General features: G+C 40.8%; 2 protein-coding genes across 2 annotated transcripts in view; one reads left to right on the top strand and one right to left on the bottom strand.

Moving 5' to 3' along the window:
• SYNE2 (spectrin repeat containing nuclear envelope protein 2) overlaps positions 1-14,738 on the bottom strand; it is a 317,234-nt gene that overhangs the window by 48,605 nt on the left and 253,891 nt on the right. The window contains 7 exon segments of the mRNA XM_032621163.1: positions 2,917-3,042; positions 5,400-5,594; positions 9,207-9,441; positions 10,919-11,013; positions 11,949-12,093; positions 12,206-12,360; positions 14,459-14,587. Of these exon segments, the coding sequence (XP_032477054.1) occupies positions 2,917-3,042; positions 5,400-5,594; positions 9,207-9,441; positions 10,919-11,013; positions 11,949-12,093; positions 12,206-12,360; positions 14,459-14,587 (1,080 nt within the window).
• The window catches only part of ESR2 (estrogen receptor 2), a 183,141-nt gene that overhangs the window by 105,154 nt on the left and 63,249 nt on the right, over positions 1-14,738 (top strand). The window lies entirely within an intron of this gene.

The raw sequence follows: 14,738 nt of genomic DNA, 5'->3' as shown, positions 1-14,738 counted from the left end.
TATAAACCTCCTGTTATAAAATAAATAAGCCATGGGGATGTAACATACAGCATAAGGAATATGGTCAGTAATATTGTAATAACTTTCTATGGGGACAGACGGTTACTAGACTTATCGTGGTGATCATTTCATAATGTATGCAAATGTCAAATCACTATGTAGTACACCTGAAACTAGCATAATAGTGTATATCAACTATATTTCAGTAAACAATTATTGAAGAAAATAAAACTGTTCTAAGGACTCAATCATTTGACAAGTTTTATGAACACAGATGCCCACTATAGCGATAGCAATTTTCATAGTACTGAAAGTTAGTATATAAAACATATAAAGAAATCATATACGCATTTCTTTATAAACATATAAAGAAATCATATATGTGCAGACACATATAAACATGCAAAGCAGTTTTTCCATACATCAACTTGGCTGTGATGGGAATGTAATTTCCTAAGGAGGAAAGTAAAGGTCAGACTGGTCAAATGGTTAGGTATCTCCCCAAGTGACTCAGGGATGATAAACACTGTTCTAGACAGGCTTCAGGTTACTTGGGATCTTTCTGGAATATGGTCACAGGTTGAATGAACTCAATGCTCTTGGTCTCTCTCCCCCGTTCTTTCCACTGAGAAATAGAAAGCTGAGGCTATGGAAGTTGAAAAGATCCCAGTGGAAACCGAGATGTGTCCTACTTGGGAAAAATTATGCCTCCTCATGGGTTTATGGTTCACATTCTGCACAGGTTTCTGGACTTGATGAAAGGAAACTCTATGTGTCAACTCAGAGAGGGACTCCAAATCCTCTCATCTGTTACTGAAGTCTAGATCTAAAGTAGAGATGATAAAAACTTTGAAAATCAGGGACAGACAGGAACCTCCTTAATCTAATAAAGGCATCTACTAACACATCACCACCAAAAATCACACTTCATGGTGAAATGATAGAATCATTCTCTTTAAAATCAGGACTGACACATAGGGGCCAGCTATCAACGCTTCTAACAACACTGCTCTGGAGGTACTGACCAGTGTAGACAGAACAGAACAAAAGTATAAGAATTAAAAGGAAGAGACAAAAAAAGTCATTATTCATCAATGGTGATTGTGTTCACAGACCCCCAAAAGAATAGATAGACAATTTATCGAAATTAACAAGAGTTTAGCAAGATGGCTGAATATAGTATCAATGCACAAAAATTAGTTACATTTCTAGACATCAGTAATAAACAGAAAGTATAATTAGAAAAAGGCAGTATTTTCAATAGCTTCAAAAGTAACACCAAGAAATAAATCTAACAAAAGATGTACAATACTACATAAAATTATAAAGCACTAAACATGAATAAAACGAGAAATATGCCATATTCGGAAACAGGAGTACTCAATGTCAAAAAGATGTTAATTTCCTCCAAATTATTCTATAAATTCAACGCAATTCCATTAAAACTCTTATCAGGATTTCTTATAGTTTGACAAACTGCTTCTAAAGCTGTGGGAGATCAAAGAACCAAGGATATCCACACTCGAGTGGGAGAATGAGGGATGGGTACCTGACACCTGAAATGAAGATCTGTTCTAATAAAACACAGTATGCAGGATAATTTGGTATAAAAGCTGAGATAAGCAGACCAATGGAATAGAGCAGAGAACCAAGAATCAAACCATGCATAATCGGAAACCTGATATTGGACCCTGGACTAATCAGTAAACAGGCACCTGGATAATGGTCATCCGTGTGAATAAAACAAAAATCGGCTCTTCAAAACATAGGCAAAAATCAGTTCTTCACTGAATAAAGGTGTAAACGTAAAAAGCAAAATTTTAAAAATTTCAGAAGGAAACGTAGGAGTATATCTTTATGACTTACGTATAGAGTAATGGTGCTGCTTATAGAAAGTTTAAAAACAAAAGTAGTACTTCTACATTCCACTGAGATCTACATACACATGCAGTAAAATGATAAAGCAATGCATAAGAATGATAGGACACCAGATTCAGGGATGTGGATACCTCTGGGGAGGGGAAGTACATTAGAGATCATACAGGGCATTTGAACTGTATTTGTAATGATTTATTTTTCTGCTGGCTGATGGTTTCATGGTAGTTGTCATATTACTTGCTGTTAGAATTTTTTTGCACAGTAGAAATTTTTACAATGAAGAAAAAAGGTTCAGGAGGGAGGACACTAATTTCCAGCACAGCTTGAAGTATGAGACTACTCAATTCTTCCTAATTTTTTTCAATTTGACCCCTGAAGTCACTGAAGGAAGAAAAAAAAATTTTTTTTAAACCTTATTCCATTAGGCTATTGATGTCTTTCCAACATCAAACCTGCAGAAAGGGAAGAGATGTAGGGAGTTCCTGACCTCAGAATTTAACTGGTCCACATTCCTATCAGTAAGTTTGCCTTGTCTTCTGCAAAGTCCTAACATACCCAGGAATTTTTGCTAGTGTGGTATCCATTAGGCAGAATATAGTTTGGAAGGTATTACAAAAACTGTTATATTTGAGCAAATCCCCCAACCTATTGTCTTCTAAAAAATGAATTCTTCAGTCATACTTTACTCTCATTTCAAAGACAAGGCCATTTGGTAAGGGAACAACTATCAATGTAATCTCAGAGGCCACATCTTAAATTACCGAGGAGAAACAGAAAGAGGACCTGAAGGAGAAAACCCCCAAAATTCTAAGAAGAAGTTCTGCAAAATCTTCCTCATCTTCACACATGGATCTCAAAAAGCATTGATTCTAATTGCTTTAGTGACCAGGAAGGTGTATTAGAGAGAAGACAGGCAAAATATTTTCCAACTGGACACGAAGATTTAGTTTCACACAGACATCGAAAGGCAAACACACACTTCAATGTCACAGAAAACAGCTGAGTGATTATCTTGAACACTACTTCAGATTTCAATACCTTAATCAGCTCTTTTTCTTGATGGAGCTCCTCATGAAGTTCTGGAAGAGGATCTTTACTCTGTGCCTTTAAAACTTGTAGCCTGTTTCTCAACTCCTTGATTTTCTTCTCACACTGGTCCCAGGTCTATTTGAAAACAGTATTAAAATTGGTAAGTACTTGGTTGTTTAAGAATGAACTGTAGGAATAGGATAATTAATTTAATCCATGTAATTGTTCTATTAAATGTGTTTTTGTAAATCACGCAGAAACCCAGTTCCTTGTCTTGAGCAGACTGTGGTCTAAAAGAGCATATGAGACAGCAGGATGGTTCGACACCTCTCTGCAGCTTTACGTGTGGCTCATCTCAACCACTGCGTTGCCTTTGGCTTCGAAATATTTCTTCTTCCCCGCATCTCTGACCTAGCTAACTTATTTCTATTTTAGTTTTGGAAAAGTTCACATTTAAAAGGCTACTAGAAGGATTAATTTTTAGCATTTCCAGTCTTGGGTATATGCTCTAATAGCACTGAAAAGCAAAGGCCTCTCACTGTTGTGGCCTCTCCCGTTGCGGAGCACAGGCTCTGGACGTGCAGGCTCAGCAGCCATGGCTCACGGGACCAGCCGCTCCGCGGCATGTGGGATCCTCCCAGACCGGGGCACGAACCCGTGTCCCCTGCATCGGCAGGCGGACTCTCAACCACTGCGCCACCAAGGAAGCCCTTGTCTTCTTTTTTAATGTCATCCCTCTGCTCTCTCCCTTCCCCCTTCTAGAAATAGCTTGGCTTTAGCGACCCTTTCACAGCCAAGTTTCACTCTCCATTTCTTACCACTGCTCTGACTGCCGCCTCCTGCTTGAAGTAATTTATAGTTTACAAAGCTTATCAACTTCATTATCTCACTGTAATCATAATAAGCTTAGGAGACAGACGCAAGTGTTACTATCACATTTAAAAGAGGAAAACTGAGGCTCAGAGAAAACCGACTGGTCCAAGGACAAGCAGTTAGAAGTAGCTTAATCAAGAGTTGACCTAAGGCTACAGTTTCCCTGTGGATGCCTTTCTTTCATATCAGCTCTTTTCCTTAAACCTTATATTACTGAGCAAATAGTTGCCTGTTATTTTCAAGTACAGAGGGTTTAATCCATTAGGATAAATTTCTATTCCTGATATTACTAAAATTCCTCCTCCTGAAGTTACTAAAAATAGACAAACACAGACTCAAACACTACTCTATTCCTCAGTACTACTGACACAAATATTCTTGGGTTGGTCCAATTGTACGCTAACACCTCACTTAAGGAGAGGCCACTTATCTCACAACATAAACTCTCTGGAACGTAACCAAGGAGAAAGTGAAGGGAGAAACAAAACAAAACTATGAGTCCTTATCTCTTCCACCAAACCTTTATTTGCATTTACCACCTTGCTTTGCAAACACGGCAGGTGCTCAACAAATGTTTGCAAGTTAATGAATTTCACAGTGTATACGCCAAATAAAATTCAGATACTTTATTCACAGGAGAGATGTTCAGGCCCTAACTCAGCACATATTTATTCTGTATTCAGAAAAACATCTCTGACAAGCTTGGTTATCTTGTTTTGGTACCCACACAACAGATTAAAGAGTGGGCTACAAGGAGTAAGTATACTCAGAGAAATAAAAAGTAAAAATAGGGCTTCCCTGGTGGCGCAGTGGTTGAGAGTCCACCTGCCGATGCAGGGGACACGGGTTCGTGCCCCGGTCCGGGAAGATCCCACATGCTGCGGAGCGGCTGGGCCCGTGAGCCATGGCCGCTGAGTCTGCGCGTCTGGAGCCTGTGCTCCGCAATGAGAGAGGCCACAACAGTGAAAGGCCCGTGTAACGCAAAAAAAAAAAAGAAAAAAAAAGTAAAAATAGCTTAAATTAAATAGAAAGAAAGACAAACAATAAAAACCACATAAGAACTCAAAAAGCATAGCAGTGCAGGGGCTAGGTTCAAAGCAGCTCAGAGTCCTTAAGAACAACTTGGGATATTTTAGCATAATAAAATATTAATGATTTTCCTAATAATCACTCAAAAGAAAGCATTTTGGTTCTTAAAGGTATAATCATAAATTATTGGGAAATTCAGTTATATGGAAAAGTGTATGTTTTGAAGACAGCAGAAAGATGAAGTATCACTGTGTTTATTTTCATATACCATACCCAAAGGCAGACCATATGTGGAATGTTAGCTTTGGGTATTGAACTTCCATTGAACATGAATTAGTTTCCTGTTTCATAAAGGTAAATATAAAATAGTACCTCAAGTATTTAGATATTAACATTGAGCTTTTCCAGTGTTATATTATTATTTTACATTAAGAAACTACCATGATTTTGTGGATTAGTAGGACTCAATGTCCCTTGGAAAGCCCATAATATTGTGATTTCCTAAAATCATTCCCACCTTCAGACAGCAAACAAACATTCTATGTACTGCATTTGAATATCATGAACAGAAAAGTAAATGGTGAGTTTACCTCTGCAGTGCTCTGGAACTGTTTAATCATCTCTCCTAGTTGGAGTTTTGTGTCCTTCCAGTTGTCCTGAAGTTGACTGATTCTCTTCTCAATTGACGCTTTAGTTTCCAGGTGAGTTGTGCTCAGTAACTTGCCCCCAGCTTCCAAGGTTAGTGCATAGGTTGTCTGCCACCTCTGGAAATGAATTTCTTTATTCTTAAAAAAAAAAAAAAAAAAAAAAAAAGTAATTTGCTTAAGCCTCTGATGTGATCAAAATGTGACTCTCTGCATGCATTTGTGTATATTTCCTTCAGAGCTTCTTAAATGTTAAACTAGATATAAATTAGACAAATCTGGTTAGAACACACACACACATACATACACACTCATTCACATCAAAGGCTAATATTTTTATTGAGTAGACAGCATACTACCAAATGATGTGTTCTTTTTTCTTTTTTTTTTTCGGTACGTGGGCCTCTCACTGTTGTGGCCTCTCCCGTCGTAGAGCACAGGCTCCGGACGCGCAGGCTCAGTGGCCATGGCTCACGGGCCCAGCTGCTCCGTGGCATGTGGGATCTTCCCGGACCAGGGCACAAACCCGTGTCCCCTGCATCGGCAGGCGGACTCTCAACCACTGCGCCACCAGGGAAGCCCCAAATGATGTGTTCTTAAAATAATTTCCAAGGGTTGGTAAGAGATAAGATTTTACTATAATGATTAGAAGTATAGAGAAATTAAAAATACACTTTGGGCTTCCCTGGTGGCACAGTGGTTGAAAGTCCGCCTGCCGATGCAGGGGACACGGGTTCGTGCCCCGGTCTGGGAAGATCCCACATACCGCTGAGCGGCTGGGCCCGTGAGCCATGGCCGCGGAGCCTGCGCGTCCGAAGCCTGTTCTCCACAACGGGAGAGGCCACAACAGTGAGAGGCCCGCGTACCGCAAAAAAAAAAAAAAAAATACACTTCACAGAATAAAAGCCTACAAGATAAATGAATCCAAGAGTATTAAGAAAATGACTGGAGTATTAGATCCGATATTAAGAGCAAATACCCATTACCATTATGGTATAGTCAGGCTGCTCCTAACCCACAAGGTTGGAATGTGCACATTATGCTAAACAAATTTAAAAGGAGAGAATAAAAAAGATAAAAATACAAAAATAGACACTTAAGCACATAAATATACACATCAGTGTTTATACTAAAGCAATACCTTTAAAAAATTCCATTTGGATATCACATAGGCTTTTCTTTAAAAGGGACTGAAACTAGGTATTTATAATACAAAAATGAAATAAAAACTTTATATTTCCAAAAGCATTTGGTTTCAGGAGAAAAAATTAAATAGCTTTTATTTCTGTTGTATATATGATTTCCTTTATTTTCAAATTTCTCAAGGGAGACATAATGTGGGCATTTTCCAAAATGGAAGCTGATGTTAAAAAAGAATCAACAGAGCATTGATTTATAAAGATATTTCTGAGAATACTCAGGATAACCCAAATGCAAAGGAGAAGCACACACAAGAAAAACTGCAATTCAAGGAACACACTGCCCCTCCACACTTGTCCTTCTAATATGCAGTACTGCTCAACACCGCCACTGTGATAGATGTCTGTTAGCCATTTCAAACTGAAGTCATCAAAAGACCTGGTTCTCGTCCAGTCTCCCCTGACTTGGTCAACAGCACATTATTCACCAAGATGCTCAACCCCAAACCTAGAGTCATCTGGATTTAGATTTTTATTTACCTGCCACATCCAAACCATAAGCAAGTCTTGTAAACCCCACCTACAAATATAGTCTTTTTATCTTCACTGTGATTACCCTTGTCTTATCCATCCTAAAAACTACCCAAGACCATTGAAATAGCCTAACGAGGGCTTCCCTGGTGGCGCAGTGGTTGGGAGTCCACCTGCCGATGCAGGGGACACGGGTTCGTGCCCCAGTCCAGGAAGATCCCACATGCCGTGGAGCGGCTGGGCCCGTGAGCCATGGCTGCTGAGCCTGCGCGTCCGGAGCCTGTGCTCCGCGACGGGAGAGGCCACAACAGTGAGAGGCCCACGTACCGAAAAAAAAAAAAAGAAAAGAAATAGCCTAACGAGCTATGGCAGACTGTATTTTTCACAAAATGGCCACAATATTACCAGCCCCACATGCTCTTCTAGAACCTTCCCTCTCCCCCCTCCTCTTGAACCCATGTGGGCATGCGTGATGGCCTTGATTAATAGAGGATGGTGGAAGTGGCTGACGTCTGAGGCTAGGTCTAAAAAGGCAATACAGCTTCTCTCTGGATCTATCTTTCTTGGGACATGCACCTTTGAAGCCATGAGCTGCCATGTAAGGAGTCTGGCTACCGAAAGCCTCCAAGTGGAGAGCCCACAGGGAACAAAGCCCAAGGAGCCCCAGGTGCTCCAGTTCCTGGCTGTCTGAGCCTTTCCAGCTCAAGTACTAGACACGAAAGTGAGGAAGCCTTCAGGTGAGTCCAGCCTCAGCCGTCATCTGATTGGAACTGCCTGAGGGCCCCTTGCAAGAGCCACCTAACAGCCCTGACAACCTCCAGAACTGTGAGAGAGAATAAGAAATGTTTGTTGTGATGTGGCAATAAAGAAGTAGTACACTGGCATTCCTGCTTCTTCTCAGACCCCCACGGACCCCCAAACCATCTTCCTCAGAGCAGCCAGAGGACATTTAAAAAATACAAATTGTATCGAGCTGCTTCCTCTTCCAACTTCAACGGCTTCCTATTATCCAGACTGACACCCAGCTACCTCACCTCCCTCCAAAATGCTCCTCCCTGACTGCCTATCGAGTCCATTTTCCATCACTGCTGTCTCACTGGCTACACTCGTCACACGAGCCTTCTTTCTTCCTCTGCTTTGCTAAACTTGTTCCCATCTTGGGGACTCGGGAAAACTCTTCCCTCTGTCTGAAGGCTCTCCCCCCAGATCTTTGCACGGCTGGCTTCTTCTTGTCATTCAGGTTCCAGTTTAAATGGTGCCTCCCCAGAGATGACCCAGTCTAAAGCAGTCACCCAGCCTCTCCATCACCGGCCCCGTTTTAATGACCTACATATGCCATGTTGCAATCTGATATTTCCTTTAGTTTTTGATTTGTCTGATCTCCCCCACCAATCAGACAAATTAGTATTTTCTTGTCGGTTTACTGATTTGTCTGATTGCCCCCATGGGAGCAGAGGTCTTCTCTTGGTCCACACCATATACCCAGCACTTAGAACATTGACCAGCAAAGACCAGATGCTCAGTTAATATCTGAAGCCTAGATAAGTGAATGAGGCAAGCAAGGGATTTCAGAAGGGTGCTGTTTTGTTTAGCTGCCCCTCTACAGTGAAGTGTGGTTCGATAGCTCAGTGCAACATGCCCTGGGAACTGCCAACTAATTATTCTAGTCCTGTGCTCATCAAGCAACTTTCTGATTGGAAATGTTGTTGCCTAAATGAATTCACCCTTCAAGAGGAAGCAGGAATCCCACTGTAAATTACTACTTTGTGGTAGTCATTCATACATTAGTCAGTGCTTTAAATGTCTGTCACCCCAAACTTCCCCACTCTACCTACCCATCTCCAGTCCATCTCTACTCCCACAGCATAAGACAGCTTCACTATTTCTGGTTGAATGGATAAGATTGGGTTTCTGACCCCACGAGGCTAATGATAAGGCTGAGTAGGGTCCCCATGAGCAGCTGGCCTCCCCATCGCAGAAAGCACACTTGAACGTCACAGAAAACACAAAACCTGAGGCGAACAAACATCTTCCAAATCAAGAGCACCCTGCAGTTCCCACACTGCTGCTGCGCGTGTCCTACCTTCAGCTCATGAATCAGACTTCTTGTTTGGTGGAGGCTGTAGCAGTCTTGGCTCTTCACTGCAGATAGCAGGTGGCTGGTGTAGGCGAGCAGGTGGAGCAAGTCCCCCTCGGAGGTGGTGAAGTACTGCCACTGCCTCACCAGCTCATCGATGTCACTCTTCCGCTGCCGAACGCCCTGGGCAGCACTCTGCCACCTCTCCTTCAGCCTCGTGAACTTCCAAACAAATTCCGGTCTTGGGAAAAATAGATGGTTAGAGAATTCTGACATCAACATGTAGAAAAACTAACTATCAACATGTAATAGGAACTTAGATTTGCTATTTATGTGCACAATTTACATGGAAAAAAAACTTCTTTAAATCTGAGCACCATTCAGTGTAAACATGATGGGGAACTTGGGGCTGGGGCAGGGGCAGTGTGTGGGTTGGTGAAAGGTGTTTATCACAAGATACTTGCACATGGCCTAGTATTTTCCTGGCATGCATGACAACCACTGCCTTAAACAAACTTAAGCTGTTTGTTTTGTTTTGTTTTGTTTTTTGCGGTACGCGGGCCTCTCACTGTTGCGGCCTCTCCCATTGCGGAGCACAGGCTCCGGACGCGCAGGCTCAGTGGCCATGGCTCACGGGCCTAGCCGCTCCCCGGCATGTGGGATCTTTCCAGACCGGGGCACGAACCCGTGTCCCCTGCATCGGCAGGCGGACTCTCAACCACTGCACCACCAGGGAAGCCCCTTAAGCTGTTTTAGCACAGATTATGCCAAGTGCTTTATGGAAAACTAAACATGGGATCAATGGGAAACAGATGAACAGGTAGGTCCCTTGCAATGTTATCGATTACTTGAGGGCTGTATGCCACATAATTTCAGCAATAAAGAACATGTTTTCTGCAACTACTCAACTATTTATTTCCCAGATAGACAATGTCCTTCACATGATAAATAAGGCCTTTTATTTATTACGGGAAAAGTCATGCTTTGCTGCACTGATCAGATCAAAACTAGTTAATCATCCTGAAATTGGCTTGGATTTTATTACTTCAGAGCTAGGAAAAATGGGTTTTATATTTCTTAGTTATGTTGAAAGAGGATTCAGAGGCATATGGGTGATGATGGGGAGGAAAATAATGCCTATGGAGACATTTGGAGAGGTCATTTAAGGCCAGGCCCCCTGGGGCTCTGTCGGCAATTTCAGCAGCTATGCAAGCAGGTACAGTTACTGTCACCAGGCTGCCTAAGGGGCCCCGCTCAGCCTGACTGGAACTCCCCGGAGACCCCAACCTCATGTACACAGCATAGAAAGAAGTCTCTTCTTTCACAACTGTGACATAGCTATCTACTGGGAACAGCAGCACTTTGAAATTTATTTTTTAAATAGCAAAACATCATGAGGCTGAAGGCAGAGAGGAAAACACAGTTTAGAAAAATCCTTTGGGGTAAAAACTTAGATAATGGTACTAGGTGGATGGGTGCTTGCAAAGCATCTGGTCTGCTAAGCCCACCCATCTACCATAGGGAAAAGGGCCCCTGATGTTTTTATGGCCATGAAGCAAGACTCCATCCTAATATAAAGTCAGAAGACCGGCCCCATGGTGGTCTACCAATGACATGGTCGCAGGCACTGATGTAGTCAAGATTCACACGGTGGAAGGCCCACCAGGCTGCATTGCCTTCCACATGCCCACAACCATTACGAGTCCCAAAGAGCTTACCTCTTCTCTATTTCTGCTGTGTCCAGGAGTTGTAAGCACTGGGTGACATAAGAGTCAGCAATTGTCTGGTTTATAGAAACTTCAGCTTCTAACATCTGTGTATGAATTCAAATATGGGAATTGTTTTTGTCAATTTCCTAATAAAATCTAAGCTCACAGAGGATACGTGAGGTGATTAATTTTCAAAAGATTTGAGGCTAACTGCAAAAAACGCTTAATCATCACAACAGTACCTATGAATATAATTAGAAGCAAATAGGTCTAATAATAACTACACCTAAGGCCCATTATTGGGCTTTTTCTACTTGTTAGGCACTGAGTAAAACATGCATTGTCTCACTTATTCCTCAACCTTACGACTTAAGTAAATACTATCAGACTCATTTGAAGAGGAGGAAACTAAGATGTTCAGTAACTTATCAAAGTCACCCAGCTTTGCCCGGACAGATTTCATTTTCAGTGGATGATCTTAACGTAACAATGCAGACTTAAATCAGTTACACTAAAAAGTTACAGTGCACTAATCATGCACATTTTGGAAATGCAGGGTCTGCCTATAACCACCGGGAGTACTCTCAAATATATGTCAGCATCAGCATGGGGAAACTCCTCTGTGAAATTATTAATGCTACAATTATAATTATACCGGGTGCTTCAATACTTTACAAAACTACTCAGTGAAAATGCAAAGATGACTTGAAGTATTTTAACATGCTCTTGGTAAAGCGGTACCGTGTTCGCATTATGCAAAAGCAACGTTGTGCTAGAAGCTTCCACCTACTGTAGAAAATCTAGGAGTTCTGTCATTAATAAAATAGAGCAGCAAAACAAAATTTTGAAATTTATGAAATATGTGAGAATTTTACAAATGATCAACCAACAACTGAATTTGCTCAAAGACATATATTCTGTGTTTAGGGGTTGAGGATTGATAGGTACTCTCTGTATTTTACTTTATTTAATCTCTCTTCCCCTGAGTCCTGCCCCAGGGTGAGGGGTCCAAGGTGGCAGAGAGCACAGGTTTATTTACCTCATACGTTTTCTGCTGTTCCAGGAGAGCAGGGAGGCTGTCAGCAATGTTCACCTTGAGCATCTCTTCTATCTTCTCCAAAAGCTGGACCCACTTTTCACAGCAATAAAGAAACTTTTGATTCAATCCAATCCCCTGAAGTTCACTAAGAAGGTTTAAAAACAAACAAAACAGAGCCATATAACAATGACATTACTGGGCTCAACTGTTAATTTTGCCTTAATTGAAACAGAATGGGAGAGCTGGGCTGTTCTGACCTGCAGCGTTCCAGTGCTGTCGCCGTGGCCCGAATCCATTGCCGGTTCACATTTTGTAATGTCTTGACAGCTACGTCACTAAGTGGGAGCTTGAGGCTTACTTCATTCAAATGCTCAATATCAGGTGACTGGGCTGTCAGTGCCAGCACGTGATTCTGTGAAAAAGAAATTAAATTCCAGGTTTTTGGATGCCAATAAGATATCTGGATTATGAAAAGGCTTCAGAAATCCTACAGACCTTCCTTATCTCAAACAAGAGGGAAAACTGGGGCCTAAATAGGTAAACGACTTGCCCACAGTCAAATAGCTAGTTAGTGTCAGAATCGGACCTGAACCCAGATCTCTCAATCCTGTGTCTTTTCTAGAACAAGCTGCACACATGGCCAGAACTGAAACAGCCCAGGAAATAGAAAGTGATCTCAGATTTTTGTCTTTGAAGAAGATGGAAATAAGCTTTCTTTTTTAAAGGACCCATTCCGGACCTTCAAGTCCCATTTAGTCTGCCAACAACTTGACCTTCAACAGAACATGCAGTTTATTTACAAAGTAAATGAAAATTCAATCCTTAAAATAATCCTAGCAAAGCATGGTAGTTACACATCAATATCATGGTGAAATCATAGGAAAGCAAACTCACCAAAATTTTATCTTTAAGACAATATTCCAGGGACAGCCTCTAGGACAACAATATATTAAGCAAACATCCTTCACAATATCCATGTTCTCACTACAGAACTCTGCCACAATAGTCTAGGTCAGGGTCAACAAACTTTTACTGTCAAGGGCGAGATCATAAATATTTTAGCCTTTTATGACCCATATGATCTCTGTTGCAAATATTCAGCTCTGCCCTTGTAGCATGAAAACTCCCATAGACAGCACATAAATGGTGGAAGGGCATGGCTGTGCCAGTAACACTTTATTTACAAAACCAGGTGAGGGGCTGCATTTAGACCATGTGCCATAGTTTGCTGACTCTTAATCTAGGTTATGAATATTGGTCCTCAGGAGTGTGCAAGATCCAGAATTCTTTCATTCTTCCATTCATCTATGTTAACTATACTAAACTTACTAAGGTAATAAAGAAGGAAAAAAATATACCATTAATTTAATAGGGCATTTTACTTTTTGATCTTCAACTAACCAGAAAAATTCAATTCATCTCAATAGCTAACTGCTAGATTATTTTAGTTCATTGAAGCTAACTAGTAAAGACTTCAAGATTTAAAAGTCTACTAAAATTACTGAGGCATATTACTAAAATAGATCTCATGACCCAGCAATTCCACTCCTGGGTATATATTCAAAACCGACCAAAAACACTAATTTGAAAAGATATATGAAACCCAATGCTCATAGCAGCATTATTTACAACTGTCAAGATATGGAAGCAACATAAGTGTCCATCGACAGATGAATGGATAAAGAAGATGTGGTACATATATACAATGGAATATTACTCAGCCATAAAAAAGAACAAAGTTTTGCCATTTGCAGCAATATGGATCTGGAGGGCATCATGCTAAGTGAAATAAGTCAGACAGAGAAAGACAAATACTATATGATATCACTTATACGTGGAATCTAAAAAATACAACAAACTAGTGAATATAACGAAAAAGAAGTAGACTCACAGATACAGAGAAAAAACTAGTTGTTACCAGTCGGGGGGGGGGCAATACAGGAGTGGGGGAGTAGGAGGTACAAACTATTGGGTATAAGATAGGCTCAAGGATGTATTGTACGACATGGGGAATATAGCCAATATTTTGTAATAACTGTAAATGGAAAGTAACATTTAAAATGTATAAAAATTTAAAAATTGAAAAAGAGAAATAATCGACAAATAAATTGTATATATTTAAAGTGTATGGGACTTCCCTGGTGGTCCAGTGGTTAAGACTCCGTGCTCCCAATGCAGGGGCCCTGGGTTCGATCACTGGTCAGGGAACTAAACCCCGCATGCCACAACTAAGAGCCCGCATGCTGCAACTAAAAATCCTGCGTGCCACAACTAAGACCTGCTACAGCCAAATGAATAAAATAAATAAATAAATATTAAAAAAAAAAAAGTGTAAAAAAAAGATCCCTATGTTGTCATACTTTTCTAGATCTTAGGGAAAACAGGTCAAGAATGAATGGCACATCAATGACTGTGCTCAAGGGTTAAGATGCACATAGATGACAGTAATTCACTTATTTTTTGTTCTATGGTGAACCTGAGCCCTTAGGAATGACAAATATTGGCAATACCAGGAATAAGTCAGGATTTCCTTCTTTTTCTTGCTGGTAGAGCTTATCCAAATTCTCTTCTTCATGCGTAATGAGACCTTTTAAAGAGTCCAACTGGTCCCCAAAATCCTTGAACTGTGATAGAACAAACTAGAACAAGAGAAGTTTTCATTAGAAACAATTTTCATGTGCATCTATAACAGAATCAAGCGCAGCCTTGTGATAAAAGTCCAAGCTGTTTTCAGCCCTAAGCAGTTCATTATCTTGAATCCAGAACACTCCTGATACTCACTTTGTGCCT

This window comes from Phocoena sinus, chromosome 2 (assembly GCF_008692025.1).
Source record: "Phocoena sinus isolate mPhoSin1 chromosome 2, mPhoSin1.pri, whole genome shotgun sequence".
In the NCBI taxonomy this organism is placed as follows: Eukaryota; Metazoa; Chordata; class Mammalia; order Artiodactyla; family Phocoenidae; genus Phocoena; species Phocoena sinus.
This window is presented reverse-complemented; position numbering and strand designations above follow the sequence as displayed.